Genomic DNA, 19275 nt, shown 5'->3' on the forward strand with positions numbered 1-19275 from the left:
TTCTACCATGAACTGCTGATTTCTTTCGTCAAACGGGAAGTTTCTTTCAGTATATTGTTCGCTGCTTATGATTGATGCACTATGGTGATTTCAAAATGTTCTTATCCAGCATACCGGCAATTTGCACACCTTTGGCGCATTCGTCTGTATTAAGCCGTTGCTGGCCTGTGCTTCTACTCTCTCATTGCAAGCGAACTATACTAAATTCGTGTTGCATAGAAACGCTTGCGCACAACCCAAATGTATACGGTCAAGTCAATTGCTTACCCCTGTAGATTGGTATTTGCTTATTAGATTGCTAATACATAATATTTGAGAGCCAACTTTATGATAACTTCCACAAGCTGGCTCCACTAGGTTTTGCAAGAGGCTTTTTTTTTTTTTTTTCAAACGAGCGGGGCTGCATTGTTTTTTTACTTCATTTTTTTATTCAATCCAAGGAGCCCATGTTCCATTGTGGTACCGTGGATACGCTGCCGGATCAACGGGTAGAGCCTTTTCGGTGACAGTTTCAGCCTTGTACTGCTCCAAGGTTTGGTTCAGTGATTCAAGCAGCTGGAAACAGAGAGGAAGCTGCATCTGCTCATGCTTTGCAAGCTCACTGCGGCGCTACTAACAAGCTTCCCATCAGCTACTATACTATGCTTGAAACTTATATGGGAAAGTAGGTTAACACAGAAGTCTATGTGTTTAGTCTGCAGCCTTGAAAACGTGTGCGAAACTATTTGGGGCAACATAAGTGCTGAACGCAATTATGTAAAACGAATTTTGAAATATGTTTTCCGGGTTATAAAATTGTGTTAAAACATATGGACTCAAGTGTAATTCCAAACTACACTGTCCAGAATGTCTATGCTGAAGGCAAAGTTCCGAAGCTATTAGGAATAATTGGTAAAATACTGTGTGAACCTAAGGCGGATAGGGCAGTAGCCTAAATGTCTATTATAGAAAATGGTGAATTTGGTGCATTGATAATAAAGTATTGCGTTTTAATATCAAAGTGCGAAGCCTGAAGATATTTGGTGTCATTGCACGAAACAGCTGTTCTTTCAGCATTGACGAAACTAGTTGCGCTCATTTTCGTATCAAGATTCATCCGGTGGTTTTAAACTTGGCCGATCAAAAGGAAAGGACACCCATTTTGTGAGCAATATTAAAGCGATTATCGGCGCGAACAAATAGTATGGTAATCTATGCAATCATGAAGAGAATACGTTTCGTAGTTTCCGCCTAAGAGGAGAATGTTTTTGATCGCCGAACTTAAAAGGGAATAATAACTGAACGCGGCTTTTCAATACACAGATAGCTTGCTCCACAAGCGTTATGTATCGAAGCAGGGGAACCTTTTTCAGTGAAGGAGAACGTAGGTCACGATTCAGTGATTGTAAACACTGCATTCACTTTCGTCCAGCCAGTCGCGATGCAGCACTATGCTGCTCGACCATAATTAAGTAGGTCTATTTGATCCCATCCTCGTACTCGGGCTCAAATGCCAACTGAAAATGGACGTTCAGTAAGATGCTCTATATATGATGCTTACTAATAAATAATTGCTATTTATTCAGCCCACTTGGTACTAAATTGGTTCTTTTACTATCCTCTATACAGGAGACGTTTTAATTGCTTTCTTAGCCCAGCAATACCTACTCAGCTCATTATAAAATCGGAGAATTTGAGAACAACCAAAAATAATTTCACGTTGAATATTTTCCTGTGAAATCTACGCCAATGTCTCACCGTTGTGTGTTGTTTTGTGCCATTTAATTTCACGTGCTCCCTTTGTCATAAGACGCACCGCGGCTTTCAGTTCCATCCCAAGTGCGGCTCTTACTCTTTTGTGAGGGGCCTACCAAGGATGAAATTTAAGGGAGGAGAGCACAAGTTACGAAATTTCCAAGGTGCCCGCGGGAACACCATACCTGCTTGTGTGAGGATGCCAGGTTGTTGCATTCGCAGGGGTCCTCCTCTAGGTCAAACAGGTACACGTGGTCCGCCGATTGGAAGTACGTGTCATTGCCGCAGCGCTCTTGCGAACAGGTCAAGGTGCTGTATTCCCTCCAGTGAGGCGAGAAAGAAAGATTGTGCGTACCGTGCAGGCTTCGCAGTGCCTGCGTAGCCAAGCAAATAGTATTGGCCTGTAGCACGCCTTTTACTCGGTTCGCTATTGTGAAAAAAGGGTCAATACTTCTCTAATTTTAAACGGCATCTTTTCAATGCGTTTATTGGAAGTGCGCTATACATGTGTTGCTCCGCGTCCATTATTCGACGCCGAGTTTTTGTAGCGGAGGAAACACTACGCCAGCCAGCTCGGCTCGTCGCGTATTCTCGTACGCCGTAGCCACAAATGTCAGGCGCAACGAAACCGTGGCAGGAACTGCCAACTTGGGTCTCTCGTCTCACATGCGGTTATGTCAGAATAAGTCTGTCAGGACCCTGGTATTCACGTTACTCCTATACGCCACTTAGTCATGTTCATACGGCTTTGTTAAAGCGGGTTTTTATATGTGAGGTGGTAGCTTACGCTATCGCGTCATACCCTAAAGGCGGAGCTTAAGTGCCGCCCATATTTAGGTGCAATAAACGCCTTTACCACTACCATCGAAAACGCCCGTGAACTTTAAAGCGTTCAGCAACGCTGGTTCAACGGAACGCGCTCCAACAGATGGCACCGCTGTCGACGCCGCTGCCGTCGCTGCGTAAAACTGTGTGAGGCGGGGGTCGTAGTAACCGGGGTGTATACATCTCCCCAGGCCAGCGTTGAAACTCCGTTGGACGTTCTGGCTACCGGAATGCCTAGCCGAACTGAAAGAGAGTTGGTTGTTCTGACGGGGGACTTTAATAAAAGACAAGAACTCTGTCTTCATTCGACCTTACTTTGGGGAAGCAGTTTAGACTTGGTTTTACACAGAGCCTCGGCAGATGCCGAGCACTTCGTCACCATAGTGGAACTCAAGTCCCATATCATCGCAGCGTCATCATTGGTATAAAGAATAAAAGCCAGTCGTTACCTAAACAGCTTGTCTTACCTATACAATAGCGCTAAACCAAACGCTTAACCACAAGTTACAACTACAAGCGTAGCCATAGAGCCATTGCATTCTCAATTCAACTAGGGTTAACCAGAGCTAAACCACAGCCAAATTTTTTTCCGCTGAAAGCTTGCTACCTCTGCGGCCGTAACAGCCTAATGACCTAATTTCGGGGTCACTTTGAAAGTCACACGTTGAAGGGATATGCGCTGGTGGTAAAATAAGAGAAAAGAAAAAGATCAGTATAAGCTCAATAGCTCCCTCGTAGCACCCGTTAGGCAACCTTCAAGCTCCGGAGCGTCAAACAGCATTACCATCAGCTGGCTCTCACTCAACAAGAATTCATGTGTCATAACTACCGACGTTGCAGTCATCTAAAAAAGCTGAAGTTTACAAAGCTGCCTGACGCTTAAACTTGCTTCTAGTGTAAGGATATTTCGAAGGCCAGGCGAAGCTTGCAAACTGGCTAGTCGCAGAATGAAACCTCTTCAATTCAATCCTACCTCGCCATTCAGAATAGGCCTGAATACGAAATTACTTGTCGAGAAGGTGTATCGCGCTCCAAGACGACTAAAAGATGGCGGGGTTTTGCACTAGAGTCCCAATGAGCCTCCTGAATCAGAAACTATTCTTAGCTGCTGATTACCGTTCAGAGGAAACGCTACGGAGAAATTAAAATGATTTCAAACGTATAATGCTCTCCAAGTTCATCCTTGTGTTCTGCTTTAGATTTGCTTAAATTTGCAAACTATGCTGGCCTCGATTTACCGGTTAGGGAAACAAAGAGCAGTGTTCAATAAATTGGAGCTCTATCCTGACAAAAGGTACACGTGAAGGTCGTAAAGAGGACGGGTGAAAATAAAAGTAGTACATTTCTAATTCTGTATAATGTTAGACACAGGGTAAATATTTCGATGACAACGGCTGATGCTTTGTTTATGCGCTAACAAGAGCCAAATGATTTAACGGGATGGCTGCCCGAGTTACAAAAACACTTTATGTTGCCGCACAATATTCATCATTACCATGACTAGCTTGAGCTTTATTGGAGGAAAAAAAATGCGCCTCACTTATTTTTGTCGTGAAACGTGTTCTGTGCCCCTACGCAATAGCATATTGCAATGCTTTTGTGTTCGAAGAGACAAGCGTACCTCTGCAGCCAAGCTCTGTTCCATGAGAGCGTCAAGGTCATGCCAAGGCCTCTCCTCGCCGGGAATAGAGTAGCGCTGATCGAGCGCAGCGGTTCTCTTGTGGCCCACGACAATCTTGTAGCGGTCTCTTCGCATTCCGGCGATAGCCTCTACAGGGTCGATGTTGTACACTACCTCGCGACGTGGTGACGGGTCGTCCTGCGACAGTGTGGCCCACACGTCCTGGCCATCCAGAACACCAAGGTCTCTTACCGAGCCACCTGGTGATCATAAGAAGGCAGTGATGCTTAATAATTGTATGACAATACCAATGTTATCAGTTTACTCACATAGAACAGTATAATCGCAAAATTGCAGAGTAACTTCACCAAAGAGCGTATCTAAGTCGAGCATCAAAACATTTCTAGGAAGGGGTGCACGGTAATTATAACAGCCACGTTTTTCTCAGAGCCTAAAGTTGTACAGTTACAACACCGCTGTCTCTTTTGATTTCATTATTTCATCAGTTTGATTTGCATGCTCTCGGCGATATAGAATCTCTACTGAAAGGTCACATGCAATCGGTACTTATAAAGTAATGAGACGTGCATTCGCTAGGCTGTACAAACTGTACCGCAGTCAATACTTTTTTTTGCATGAAATAAATGCTGTTTTCTGGTCATTTCCGTATTGCTTCAACGTATACTGCTAATGTTTGTGCCGTCATATAGAGTCTGTATGTATTTTGCCTTCTTCCTATGTCTTGTACACATAACGCGCTCAGATGTTTTAAAGTGAGACCATAAGAACTCTCGTTAATGTTAATTCGTGCCTTTTCACAGGGAACCGGCTTCCTTATGCCACAACAGCTGTTAACTTCTGCATAGCGCAATGCTTCTTAAAGGATCATGAGCAAGGAATGAATTGGATGACTAACAACAAAATAAATTTATTTATTTCAATAAAAGGAAAAAAAAGTCCGGAAATTGCACCTGTTTTATAGTGAGGGAACGTACGAAGAATTCAAAAATGCAAAATAGAAAAGACAAAAATAATTTCGTAGATGATAGCAATGCGGTATTGTCTGCTAGAAAATAATTATCTTCCATACATATTTGTCGTGAAAAGATTAGGGTACCTGCAAGCACGTGGAACGTTGGGAGCCAATCGGTGATCTGTAGAAGCTGTTGAGACACTCGGCGAGCTTTGGAGATCAGTGGCGACCAGATGAAAGCGGCCGCCCGGCATCCCCCCTCCCAAGTGGATCCCTTAATTCCACGCAGAGGCCAGTTGATTCCTCGGCCAGCCAAGTGGCCCGCAGGAACGCCCCCGTTGTCCGAGCTGAAAACAATCACGCTGTTCTCCAGCATGCCAGCTTCACTGAGGGCTTGCACCACACGACCGACGGCAGCGTCGAGTACGCTCACCATAGCTGCAAGCATCAATCAGTCGCTCTGTTTTATAGAATGCAGTAAGTTGTTTGCATTGAAGCGAATTGGAGAAAATTGTTTTCTGTGTAAGCGGGATTTTCATTTTCAAAGAGTTGAAAAAAAATGTTTAAGCTTTCTCGGTTCTATTCCCTGCATTTGTTCGGGACATCTGCTGCTCGACTGTGCTATGTATTCTTAAAAATGTTATCCGCCAAAGCCGTCACGTGGAGGAAAACACTGGGGACAAAGAAGCAGCTGGGTTCCCCAGACAGGCAGGACAGAAATGACCTTCTATTGCACTCAAATTTGAAATATGTCATTGTATTTATTTCGGTTCAAGGTACGCTCCATTTTGTTGAAACGCGTTTCTTATATACGGCATTGTGACTCAGTCAATGGCTACAAATTTTGGCAGCGAAAAGAAAAGTTGAAACACGAATTTCCGGGTACAGCGGCTGCTTTCTGATGGAGTTGAAATGCAAAAGTCACCCATGCACTATGCGACGTTAGTGCACGTTAACCAACATCAAGCATTCGAAAACTATCCACAGCACACGACTATGGTCTCTGTCATAACAGGTTTGCCGCTTAGGGATTTAAGACCCACATATCAATGTGAACCCAGTTTCCCCTCCGTTCAAGTGAGACAATAACGACGCTTTCCTTAGGCATCCGTGTTAAATACGTTTTGTGCGGCATTGATTGCGGCCCCTCTAGCAGCCTGCAGAGTTCTCTCAAGCTCAGTTTGCTATTCTGACGAAAAGGTATACATGGCATGGCTCCTGAACATTGTGAAATCACACTCCGACGGCGCTGAACGTTAAATTCCCAGGCGGCGAATATTAGCCCTACGCTTCATAAGCTTCACAAGACTGTAACCCTTTATTTATTTCCGGTTTCAATCGATTTCCTTACGAAGCTGTTGTGATTTTCGCCGAGAAGTGAGACATTTAATGTGTCATTAAATTCCTCAAACCCAATTTCTTTAAGAACACTGCACTCATATTGGGATAAGCATCTCGCGTGGCTGAGGCCAATAGGCTACATGGAGTAAGCTTAACACATCATGCTCAGATATCAGTGCGAAGCTGCGTACGAGGCCTTATATAGAAGCTTTAAGTACGCTCAGTGATACTGTAGTGCGGCAACTGGTTGATGCGGTCAAAAGGTTGAAGCGACAACATGTGCTGCGCTGTTTATGGAAAAACACCCAAAGAATGTCATCATGCGTTAAACACAGGGCTGAGGAAAAATCATACGTCGACGTGAGTTAGATGGCTGTGTATACAAATTGTCGGCTGCTTTGCAAAGCCGAATCTCACCACTGCCCAGACAGCCAGAGGCTCACCGCTTCCTAGAAAGGCTGACAAAGTGCACTTGACAGCATTAATAGATCATCCTCGAAAGATAGGCGGGGCCCTCTGAAAAGCTTGTACAGAACTGCTGAAACAGCTGACCCATCTGGCAGCGGGTAGTCATTTGTTTATCTGAGAAACGACATTTACTCAACTCTGATATTCCCTACTAATGCGTTTCCATCCGCTCCAAAGAAGAATGTTTTGATACTACAAAGATACCGGTGACAGCTTTCGCTGGAATGATGCGGCCACGATCGCTTACCAGCGTAGATTGTTCGGTTCTTCTCTCCAATATATCCAAACTGCTCAATGTTCTCTTTTGGCGCCTGCAGCCTATTCTTGTCGTTCCCAGAATGAGGGGCCTGGTGGCTCAGGTAGAGGAACTGTGGCTGCACCGCGTAAAGCAAGACAACGGAAGGCGAGTGGTATGAATGAGTTGTATCATTGCCATCATCATCCACCACTGCACCTTTACAAAGCAATATACTTCGCCCATATATCCCTCCAACTGGCCCGCACAGTTCGTTATTTCATCCTCCCATAAATCTCGGTACCGCTTCCTGCTCTTATGAAATCTTCAACACACACATAGGCGATTTTGCTACACGCTGTACGAGGAGCACAGGGACTCAAAACGCAAAATTCATCCAGCTAGATAATCCTACCACTCGCGCACATTCAAACCTAGTTTATGATTTTGGCATCTTCTATCAGCTGCGCGGCGCAATATTGCCACTATGTACAAAAATATGGCCAGCTGACCATATTACAGCATAAAAACGCTATTTTCTTGCATTCCAAACCTTTAGTGGCGAGGGTGGGCGAGGAATCAATGAAGCAGTAAAGGAATGAATAGAGAAAATAACGAGAAATTCCACTTGAGACTTATTGATTGGTAATTAAGAGCCCTGACCGCGAAAAGAATTTGTCATGTACGGCATTGCGACGTTGATGCTAATTGGTATTCTGCAGTTGGTCAGATTTTACGTGAAATGTATACAACACTAATAAAGCAAGGGTTATTTCTCGAACACCTAACCATATTTACCCAGTCATTAAATAAATAAGAGAAAGAAAGATCTAAGGCTGCAGGGAGTTAGGGTTTCGGTAAGAGCAGACAGAGGAGGTTCCCAAATCATTTTCTTTTTTTTATAGCTTCATAGAAGCATTCTTTAGCCTCAAGAAACATTAAAGAAGAATTATTTAGCACAGTATATATATGAAAAAAAAATAATTTTGTCGACCTGACCTTGGAAGGATTCAAACTTTTGATGAGCAGCTCTGCCTTTTCAGCAAAGACATCCGTGCTGTAGTGACCACGGGCATCTAGAGCAGGATCCGTGCCGTTCCAGAAGTCGAGGCCCGACATGCTGCCATCCTGTATTTTCACTAGTTATAAGGCGGATCATCAAACGAAAATAATCATGGACTAGCTCAGGTATATTACAAACCTCAATGCAGAAGCCAAGATTTCTTTTCATTTCTTTAATCTACAAGCGCACAACCGAATGGCAGGAGATTGTAGGGGCTGAATTACAAAAGCGCAAAAGCAAGAAACAAGACAAAATGACGTAGGAGGCTATGAAATCGTTTTAAAATAAACACAAATGTGGTAGGCATAAAACGCCATATTTACAGAGAAAACATTTTCACCAGCTAAAACTCACAGTGCCAATTTCGCGCATCTTGCTCGTTTATCCGCACACTCGAGCATTCCTCACGCTGGGCTTCTCTCTCGACGCTTTTGTACACACTGCCACTGTCTTGCCTTTTTTCTGGATGGCACTGACAGCCACGAATCTACACAGAAAACACACAATCACAGGGAAAAAGCCATCTTGAATAGTGTATAACGCAAGACTCAAGTACCTTAGAGTCAAGGTTGTGGGTGAAATAGTCTCCGTGTCCGTAGTAGAGTCCGTAGAAGGTGTCAAAGCCTCTACAAGTCGGCGTGTACTCGTAGCTGTAGCAGCCCAGATGCCACTGCGAAAAAGTTCGCATAACACTGTGACGCTGCGAGCGATTCACACTCAATGTTATTGATAATGCATTAGTCCTGGTAGCGCAAACTAATAAAGCTGATGAAATTGCAACATCAGTCTAATACTTTACTATGAACGGAGATCTTTTTGGCATGCGTTGTGAACTCATAACTGATGAAATTGCAACATCAGTCTAAAACTTTACTATGAACGGACATCTTTTTGGCATGCGTTGTGAACTCATAACCGATGCATGCTCTATAACGTCTACATTTGAGAAAGTAAGCTGCTGACCTCTTGTCACGTTTCAAACCCCGCATTCTCTCTGCGTTCGTGTACGATAACCATGCAAATTGAGTTTTTAGATGTGTCCTGCTAAGTTCTAACGGACATGACATCCAATGACGGTGCACGCATGGCAGTTGTGCATCGTCGGTGGCCAACCGTGGTCGGTGTTCCGCACGTAAGCAATTTCAACAGATCCGCAACACAAGCTTCGCCCCTGAGAACTATGCGATAGATTGCTTCGATGTTCCTCAATTGTAAAAGCGCTATTGCGTCTAGTGAATGTCATGTCAATGTGGTGCAATAGTGGCTTGTAGAAAGTCCGGGTTCTTTAAAAGGTTCCTGCCGATGTGGAAATCTGTAAAACATAGGAAGGTAGCAGCGCAGATAGCGTTTCCAAACCATGACGCCGAGAGAGCGGGAATTGTGCGCACCAGACCGGATCACTGTTATTTAATAAGTACAGACTAGGTCCGTCAATAAGCATACAAACCTTCCCAATGAGATGCGTCTCGTAGCCTAGTTTCTTCAGGTGCTGAGGAAGGAGTATGTACTTCAGATCGAGACCATACGGCTCACCCGGCTGTATAGGGTGGTGCTGCAGCCCTACAGAAAAGAGGGAAGGGGGGGGGGGGGAGGGGGGGGGGGAATAAAAGAACTACCATAGGAAGCCCCCTTTTATTTCGAGTGAGCTATAAAAATGTAAGTCAAGTGCCACTCAAATGTCAGTTGTGAAATTGTCACAATGATTAACGCACACTAAAGACTGTAATATAGAGAGAATCTTGCAGCCACGGGTTTCCTTATTAAGTCCAGAACGAGAGTTTTCGCTTCTTTTTCTTTTACTGCTTTCGATTATCTTTAGTCTTGGATTCATCCTACTACCACCACTTTCACTACCTGCAAACGACTCAGGACATGTGACCTCGTGCAATGATGTCGTGCACCGCGGCGGCCAACGTACGATCGCGCATATCTCCTGCAAACTTTGACATATCGTCATCCATACTAGTCGGAGAAACTTCTGAGCCACTACTTTCGACCGTTCAAAATGTTGCAAAATTGACCTAACTTATGAAGCCCTCCTCTAAGGTACTGCACAAAGACCACGTCTTCAACCTCTAACAGCGCTAACTCCCCTTTTATGTATAAATTCCTATTTAGCGCGAGGACGATCCTCGTTACTGAAGTCGTCTTAACGCTGCGGCATTAGTAGCTTTACAAGCGGGCTCTCTCTTGTGCTCTTGTAGGCTGCATAGCTGGCAGCCGTATACCAGAATAAAATATACCCGAAGATTCGATGATTATTTATCGCACATATCCGAAACCGGAAACTTCCTCCTTGGTTGCCACAGAGTTTTGTTGTAAATACGCGCTCAAATATACAGGCCGCATTTATTTTACTGGTTCGGGTGCTGCAGTCAACGAAAGCTGCAGTGGAGTGCATTTGATGCTCTAAAATCGGTCACCTTTCACACGGGCTTCTCATATATTTGTTCCGCTCAGAATTTTTTAGGTTAAACTGCTTCATGGAACAGTACACAAACAGTGCTCCTGCTCATCTTTCAGAAATTTGAACAAATAGGCTAACAGTGGCTTGGAGTCGGTGTGTATATGATACTTACCGTATCGAATAGCGTACAGTCCAGTCATGAAAGCAGCTCGTGACGCCGTGCACATGGGGTGCACGTAATAATTATTTAGGATAACTCCATCCGCGGCGAGAGCGTCGAGGTTGGGCGTCGGAATCTGATTTGACCCGTGGAAGCTGACATCAGCCCAGCCCTGCGACGAGGAAAAGGAGGTGAATGGCCAAAACCCACTTCACTCATCACCATTGTGGGCAAACATAATTGAGAGAGTGAGAGTCTCAACAATTACGAGGTGGCGTACTGGACGCATTTGCATAGCTCGGCTAAAACGGCATGCTCTGCTATTAGTGCCGTTAATGTGTTACCGCAGGGCAATATACGTTACAAAGATGCATTGAATATTGCCCGGGAGCTGATATGGTTCTTGGATTTGGGCTCAAACCCAATTCTATACTCTTTTGCACCCTGAAAGAAAAAAAAAACGTGACCGCGCATCTCTGCCCTAGTCTACGCGACTAGCGACCTCTTTTGATTTGTGTGACCGACGATGTAGACTGGCTTTGTGGGAATTTTCACCAATTCTTTCTGGGATCAATCCTTACTACTGCAGCTGTTGAAGTAATTAACTACTGTCACGACGCTATTGTGCACTACCTCAAACTAGCAAATTCCGCGTATACATTGTTCATTGTTGGGCCACGCTAAGGGTAGCTGTGATGTTGAGAGAACGTTCTCTCCGCCGAGAAACCGAAAGTCTGCGCATGAAGATTAGAACGCATATTGACAAGTACGTGTCCAATGCCTGTTTCATGAAAAAAATTGGCCCGGTTCTTTACTAACAGAAATTATTAATGAACGAAGAAAACAGGAATTCCGCAATATTTACTGAGAGCAGTGATTTTTCGCCGCCACTCTGGAACATGGGCCTACTTTTTGCTCTTCGATAAAACAAAAATCAAGTAAATTTTCTAGAAGTGAGAAGTCTAACCAGAAAATACCGAATTTTAAGATGTTTCCAAGAAAAAACTGATTTCTTCCCTATTATGTTGACCGGTGGTATAAACCATTGTCAAACCCGAAAACAAACAACCCTATTTTTATAGCCCGGTTTAAACCCACCTGGACATGCAGCCCATACTTCTTGCCATTTGCACCAGAGGGTGCCAGACTACATCTGAATAGCCTCTATCAGGTGCACGCGCGAACTGCGTCGTGTGCTTTAGAGCTACGGCCAAGCAGCATTTTGATTGGGGTGGCATGGATCAAACGCCGTTTCGTAATCTTACACTCTCTAATATCTAAAATCTGTAAAGTACTTATAGCAATTTTCAGAGCAAGATGAAGTGTTCTCGTGTGGCTATTCTTTATTTTTTTTTACTTTGCAATCATTAATTCGAAGGCAGATTAATTGACTTAGTGGACGACTACCGCTAAGTAATGGCGTGCAATATCGTTCGCTTTTTAATTTAATAAATAGTATAGCTGATGTCGCTAAGTAACAGAAAATATATTTTAAATGCAAATAACGCCCCGCAATTATTGTGCGTATCAAGATTACGAAAAGTGTCTGATGCAAGTCTGAAGCATAGATAATCTGTGAAGGGTTTTTTTGCTATGGCTGAAGTCGAAAGTGCTAGATTAGCATGATTCTTATAAGAAAACAACTTGCCGACGATGAATGTTAAGGCGTTGCAAACTCCCGGCTGCAGCTTTTTTTCGTGCTTTAGTATTGAACACTTTCTGCCTGAAGCTGAAACACCTTAACTACTAGTCTTACACTTTGTCCTTTGGTTTGGTTTCTAAACTAAATCGCACACCCGACCCGGCATGATTTGGTTGCGTTCTAGACTCCACTTTGGTAAGTGATAGTTTACTGAATGTACACATGTACGCATCTAATGCGTGCTCTGATGCTTACAAACATAAATAATGAACGCGTAAGCTTTCATTAGAATCAATTTTTATATTAGCTACTATAGGAGTTGATACTGAATGTACCCGATAAATATAAGCCTAAACACTGAATACTCAACTTTTCTGTGAAGCCGAAAATTCTATGGCACTCTAAATATTTATTTTAATGACGCATTTTAACTTAGATTAATTTCTTAGCCATTATCTGATATTTACCGCTGTAGTTAGCACGAACGTTCTTCAAAAAAACCAGACCCAAAATCCTCTGTTCCGTTTGGGCCCCCAACTTTTAAGCTCGCACTTTTTAGGATAACACGTTGCCAGTGAATGCTTCTCACGCGCACTGTTTTTCACTTTAGTGGTAAGTAAAGTGCGTTGGTCTTAATATCGTCCTCGGCTAGCATCGAAATTTCTGTGGTTATGCTTTCGCTCACACCGCCATTATATTTAAAAAATATGTCTCAGAAACTGTCAACTGTTTGCTCTCTGCTTCGAAACGCAGCAAAAACAGACAAAGTGAAAGCTGCTCTTGTGCATCCTGCACTTGCCGCAAGCACAATAGCTGGTTACCATGGAAGCCACCTTCTGTGTCACTACGGATGACGTGAGGTACCACCGCGCTGTGCTCTGCAGGTGGGATTTCCTCTATGTACATTAAGCAAGGCTGTGGCACTTGTTGCGTACATCTGACCTAGAGCACCTTTTTCAGTTCCACGAATTACATGCACGCCAGCTTCAGAATATGCTAGCAGGCCGGCAGAACAGCTGTGCAGCGTCCTCACTCCCAAGCCCGATTGCGAAATCTCCAATGACAGATGGTGAGCAACACCGTTCTCATGGACGGTTTAGAATGTGGCAGCCTTCTATACTTCGCAGTTGATTCTGCTCACAACAAAAGCCAGTATGCCTCGGTGCCAAGTCTCCACAAAGCTGCCAAATTTGTTTTGGTTTGTTTTGTGGGGTTTGACGTCCCAAAGCGACTCAGGTTATGAGCGACACCGTAGTGGAGAACTCCGGAAATTTCGGCCACCTGGTGTTCTTTAACGTGCACTGACATCGTAACACTGAGCAAACATTTCCGGCGGCCGACCTGAGTACAGTGCAACCTTGCACAAGCTGATATTATAATTTTCTCTAGATATCAAAGTAAAGCCATATTTCTTATTTTTGTTCTCTGTTTCAACAGGTAGCAACAGCTTTTACCGCTCTTTTCGGAAGGCCGCTTCAGTAAAACTGTTTTTGGGGCATTCAACCAAGCGTTGCAGTTGTGACCTTTTACGTTTCAATTAGCGCTAGGTAGAACTTGTTTTTCCTGGTTAAACTTTATAGCTTCCAATAATACCAGCAAACGGCAATGACATTTAGGGCATGCGTTTTAGCTGCTTAGCATTTTATTTTCTTGCTTTGCGCATCCTCCGTGATGTCGTGAGTCCCGTAATCCGAAGGAGACAATAAAAAACACAAGACAATAAATTTTTGCCTAGCAGTTTAGACTATTTTACTGTCAAAAAATTCGAATGTCCCAACACAGATATCTGGGCGAATTGGTAGGACTACATAGGTAAGATTAGCAAATTAAACACGGACACGGCTCGCTGTCTCCCTCATCATCATCATCATCATCATTATCATCAGCCTAACTATACCCACTGCAGGGCGAAGGCCTCTCCCATATTTCTCCACTTAACCCGGTCCTCTGCTAGCTGCATCCACTTGACCCCTGCTAACTTCTTAATCTCATCCGCCCACCTTTCCGCCGCCCCCTGCTACGCTTTCCTTCCCTTGGAATCCAATTTGTTACCCTCAGCGACCATCGGTTATCCTCTCTTCGCACTACATGTCCTGCCCATGTCCATTTCTTCTTCTTAATTTCTACTAGAATGTCGGTAACTTGAGTTATTTCTCTGACCCACTCTGCACGCTTTCTATCTCTTAATGTTACCCCTACCATTTTTCGTTCCATAGCCCTCTGGGTTGTCCTCAACTTAAGTAGAACTCTTTTGGTTAGCCTCCACGTTTCAGCCCCATAGGTGAGTACAGGCAAGATGCAACTGTTGTATACTTTCCTCTTGAGCGATACCGGTAAGCTGCTAGTCATAATCTGCGAGTGCTTGCCAAATGCGCTCCATCCCAATCTTATTATTCTTGTTATTTCTTTTTCATGGTCCGGATCTGCGGTTACTACCTGTCCTAAGTAGACATATTCGCCTACTATTTCCAGTATTTCGCTACCTAATGTAAACTGCTGTTCCTTCCCGAGGCTGTTGAACATTACCTTAGTCTTCTGCATATTGATTTTCAAGCCTACCTTTCTACTTTTCCTGTCTAGGTCATCAATCATTATTTGCAGTTCATCCCCCGAGTTGCTTAGCAAGGCAATGCCATCAGCAAATCGCAGATTACTGAGGTATTCTCCATCTACCCTTATCCCTAACTGCTCCCATTCCAAGTCTCTGAATACTTCCTCTAAACAAGCTGTGAATAGTACTGGGGAGATTGTGTCTCCTTGCCTAACACCTTTCTTTATGGGAATTTTGTTACTTGCTTTATGCAGAACTATGGTTGCTGTACAGCCACTATATATATCTTCCAGCACTTTCACGCACGGCTCGTCTACCCCCTGATTTCGCAATGCGTGCATCACCGCCGAGGTTTCAACTGAGTCAAATGCTTTTTCGTAGTCAATGAATGCTATGTATAAGGGCTGGTTATATTCCGAGCATTTTTCTATCACCTGATTGATGGTATGGATATGATCGATAGTAGAGTACCGTTTCCGAAACCCTGCTTGATCCTTTGCTTGATTGCAGTCTAAGGTTGTCCTGATTCTATTAGTGATTACCTTAGTAAATACCTTATACGTAACAGACAGTAAGCTGTCTCCCTATATTTTATATATATTGCGGTTTAATGCGGCCATGTTAGCGAAAGTCCCAGTCCTCCTTGGTGAGGAAACATATTCCAACACTGACAGGCGTGGGCAAAAAGAAAACTAACGGTACGTTGCGTTCTAAGAACAATAATACTTTCCACATAGCAAACCAAGAAACATCGCTTATCTTTAAATTTAAATTATGCACCACATCAAAAATTTTGAGTGCACTTTAAGGTAATTTAGTGCATGGAGAAATACTGATGGCAAACCTGAATCACGGGATGCTGTCACCTGACTCTGGTGTGACGTCATCACTTTTTCCTGAATTACAGGACTGTTCTTTTCCATGTGACTGCGGTGTCACTTTGTCGCACCATTAAGTATGATCCCATCACGATGGAGACAATGGTCACTTTATTGGCTGATGTACTTGGGCATGACACGATGTTTTGGGCCCCCCAGAACTCAATGGCTCGAGACACAGACAAAAGGCGGTAGTTCGATTCGTCTACACTTCAGTGCCTTCATCGACAGCTAGTACCGCTTGTGCTGCGAGAGACCAGCGCAGCTCTTTTAAGGACGGCTTGTCCGGGGCCTCCACGGTATGGCAAACGGTACAATGGCTGGGGAATCATAATGTCAGTGAGGTCTCTATAGAGTTTCTTCTTGGTGACATTGCACAGATATTCATGAGAGAAACGCACATTTAACAAAGAGTTAAAAGAATGCCGGTAATATCTTCAGTCAAAACTTTTTTCTTTAAATTGCACAGTAACACGCTACCCGTTAAAACATGGCTTCATAGCAAAGGCATCTTCGTACCCTGGACCACCAATTGTTTTTTATGCAAAAAACCTGAAAGAATAGAGCATGTTTTTCTTGACTGCTGTGACCCAATATTTCACTGGGATGTTTTACAGCGCACGCTTAAGAAACAGTTACAACTCGATCCATATGGAATAAGGTTCTTGCCGATAGAAACATCACAGGATATACCATATGATTTGATTATGCTTCTGGGCCTGCACTCAATATGGAAAACGAGGATGCAGTTTGAACATGCTGATCTTGTCGTGCGTCCTGTTCGCGAGCATTTTGTTGAAAGTGTCGTTTCACTAAGAGGGTGTTACCGAGCACTCCCTGATCCACCAGAATGGATTACCTTGCTTGATGTTTTGGTGTCGCTGAGAGAATTTTAATCCGTGTTTGCCGAAGCCTGGCTTACGCGTTTTATGCACTGTATTTCTGATTTCACTTTCAAACGTCAAAGTCGGCAATAAAGAAGAAAAAAAAAGAGACCAACGCAGCTGCCACGTCGTCATCTTTTACCAGTCATCGTGAATCATGCCACACTTATTTGTCATACCTTATTGATGACATCACATGATTAGTACACATTTACAAATAACTCATACGACACTAGATGCACCATTTTCCATCGTCATTTTTAATTAGCTTCTAATGAGGCATAATTGTTTATCTTATGAGTGAATAAATAATGTTTGCTATTTAATAATCTTCTAGCCAGTGTGTGCGATGTCAGTGTACGTTAATGAACCCCAGGTGGTCGAAATTTTCGGAGCCCTCCGCACTGGCGTCTCTCATAACCTAAGTCGCTTTGGGACGTTAAACCCCGCAACCCAATCCAACCGTCTAGCGGTTATCTTTATTTGTCTATACAGTTTTTTAATTACTTTTCTGGTGGTTATCTATCTGTTGCCACTTCCTGTAGACACATCCAGTGGACGGCACTCACAAGCCAGTAGCCCTTTCATATTGAAATGCATGTTCGATTAATGTGCCCAGCCTAATTTTGCGTCCACCTGCAAATCAGAGGTATACTGCATACGCGGTTACCATGTCCTTGTTTCGTGTCGTTCTTTCATTATGTGGGCCCCGTCGCGGCGCTGCAGTGGTAAGACGCCTGACTACTGTGCCGAATTACCAGGGTTCGATCCCGACCACCGGTGGCTGCGTTTCGATGGAGGTGGAAAGAAGAGGGGTGGCGCAGTGGTTACGGCGCTCGACTACTGTTCCCAAGGACGCGGGATAGAATCCCGGCCTCGGCGGCAGCTTTTCGATGGAGGCGAAAAGCAAGGCGCCCGTGTGCTGTGCGATGTCAGTGTACACTAAAGAACCCCAGGTGGTCGAAATTTCCGGAATCCTCCACTACGGCGTCTTTCATAGCCTGAGTTGCTTTGGGACGCTAAACCCCACAAACCACAAACGAAACCGAAGAGGCATCCGTGTGCTGTGCGATGTGAGCGCACGTTAAAGATCCCCGGGTGGTCGAAATTACCCCGTAGCCCTCCACTACGGCTCTCCTTTCTCTCTCTTCACTTTAACTCCCACATTCCTCCTTTCCCCTACGGCGCGGTACAGGTGTCCAGAGAAATAAGTGTGACAGATGCGGCGCCTTCCCTTCCCGTGAGCAATTATTCTTCGTATTATTATTATTATTATTATTATTATTATTATTATTATTATTATTATTATTATTATTATTATTATTATTATTATTATTATTATTATTATTATTATTATTATTATTATTATTTATGCTGCTCAACTAACCAGTACGGTAGAATTACAGGAATCAAATTCTTTACTCACGAGGTCATCGGCCATAATGAAAATGATGTGCGGCTGTCGGTGGTCCTGACGAGCGCCTTTGGCCAAGTAAATTCCGACCACGATAATGATCGTTAAGATTCCACCCGCCGCCTGGAGAGATGAAATTCGCACTCGCTGTTGATCAGTTTCATCGACATGCAGAATTTTGCGATAGCAATAAACTGAATTCAAATCTCTCTTCAGAAGTCGCATAAAAAAATATGCATTAATTAATGCAAAACGTTTCTTACTGATAATCATAATAATCATTCACCAGAGACATATACCTCTACTGTCCAAACAACATTCTCAACTTTATTTTTAGTTTTCATAATATTGTACGCTTTTCTCTTAAGGCGGCGTTTACTTTGACTGTGCTCGGTATTCAGTTGGATATCACGCTTTCACGCTTTGCGAATTTACGAAATGTCATTGCTGAGCATCGTATTGTCACTGAAATTATCTTAACTTATTATACATCATCAAATGAGCTGTCTATATATTACAGCTAAGTAATTTCATCGATGCTTGCATTTATGTGCAGTTACAAAGTTTGTCGCCAGCCAGAGAGAATTTCTCGGAAGAGAGAAAGAGCCACGAGTGAGTGGCTATATGCCTAGAATATAGAGCTATGCTCTAGACGCCATAGTAGCCCACTCGTCGTTTTATTTCCGTGAAGCTCCCTTTACTTTTCTCACGGGCCAAACAGAATTTCTTAGAAGAGAAAGAAGATCCGCGAGAGAGCGCTATAGTGCCCAAAATACACCAGTGCTGGACCATATATATTTACAATCCATATACTATGCACCCTGGCCAATCCCCCGCCGTGGGTATGTGCCATTTTGTCTGAGGTCATCAAAGTATACTCTGCGCACTGCAAACAGGTGCAGAGCTCGGGTTTTTCTTTTTTTTTTTTTTTCTGAGAATCAAGATTTTTTTTCTCAAGAAGAGAAAGAATAGCCACGAGCGAGTGGCTATAGTAGTTCGAATATGTCAGTTTATTCCTTGGTCTCGGAGGCACGTGCTGACCCCCTTCCCAACCCCTACATTTTCCCTCAATAATAAAG

At 43.6% G+C, this 19275-nt stretch overlaps 1 protein-coding gene across 1 annotated transcript; it reads right to left on the bottom strand.

The window, feature by feature from the left end:
- Positions 1-426: 426 nt before the first annotated feature.
- On the bottom strand, positions 427-18256 carry LOC146207794 (arylsulfatase B-like). Its single transcript, XM_084587163.1, has 10 exons — positions 18209-18256; positions 10840-10999; positions 9708-9820; positions 8817-8930; positions 8197-8325; positions 7210-7336; positions 5298-5591; positions 4181-4440; positions 1920-2108; positions 427-555 (listed from the first exon to the last, which is right to left on the bottom strand). The coding sequence occupies exons 1-10, from the start codon at positions 18221-18223 to the stop codon at positions 427-429; spliced, it is 1530 nt and encodes a 509-aa protein (XP_084443289.1). The 5' UTR covers positions 18224-18256.
- Between the last annotated feature and the right edge of the window lie 1019 nt (positions 18257-19275).

Source organism: Amblyomma maculatum, chromosome 1 (assembly GCF_055883805.1).
Source record: "Amblyomma maculatum isolate TAMU_Amacu chromosome 1, ASM5588380v1, whole genome shotgun sequence".
NCBI lineage: Eukaryota > Metazoa > Arthropoda > Arachnida > Ixodida > Ixodidae > Amblyomma > Amblyomma maculatum.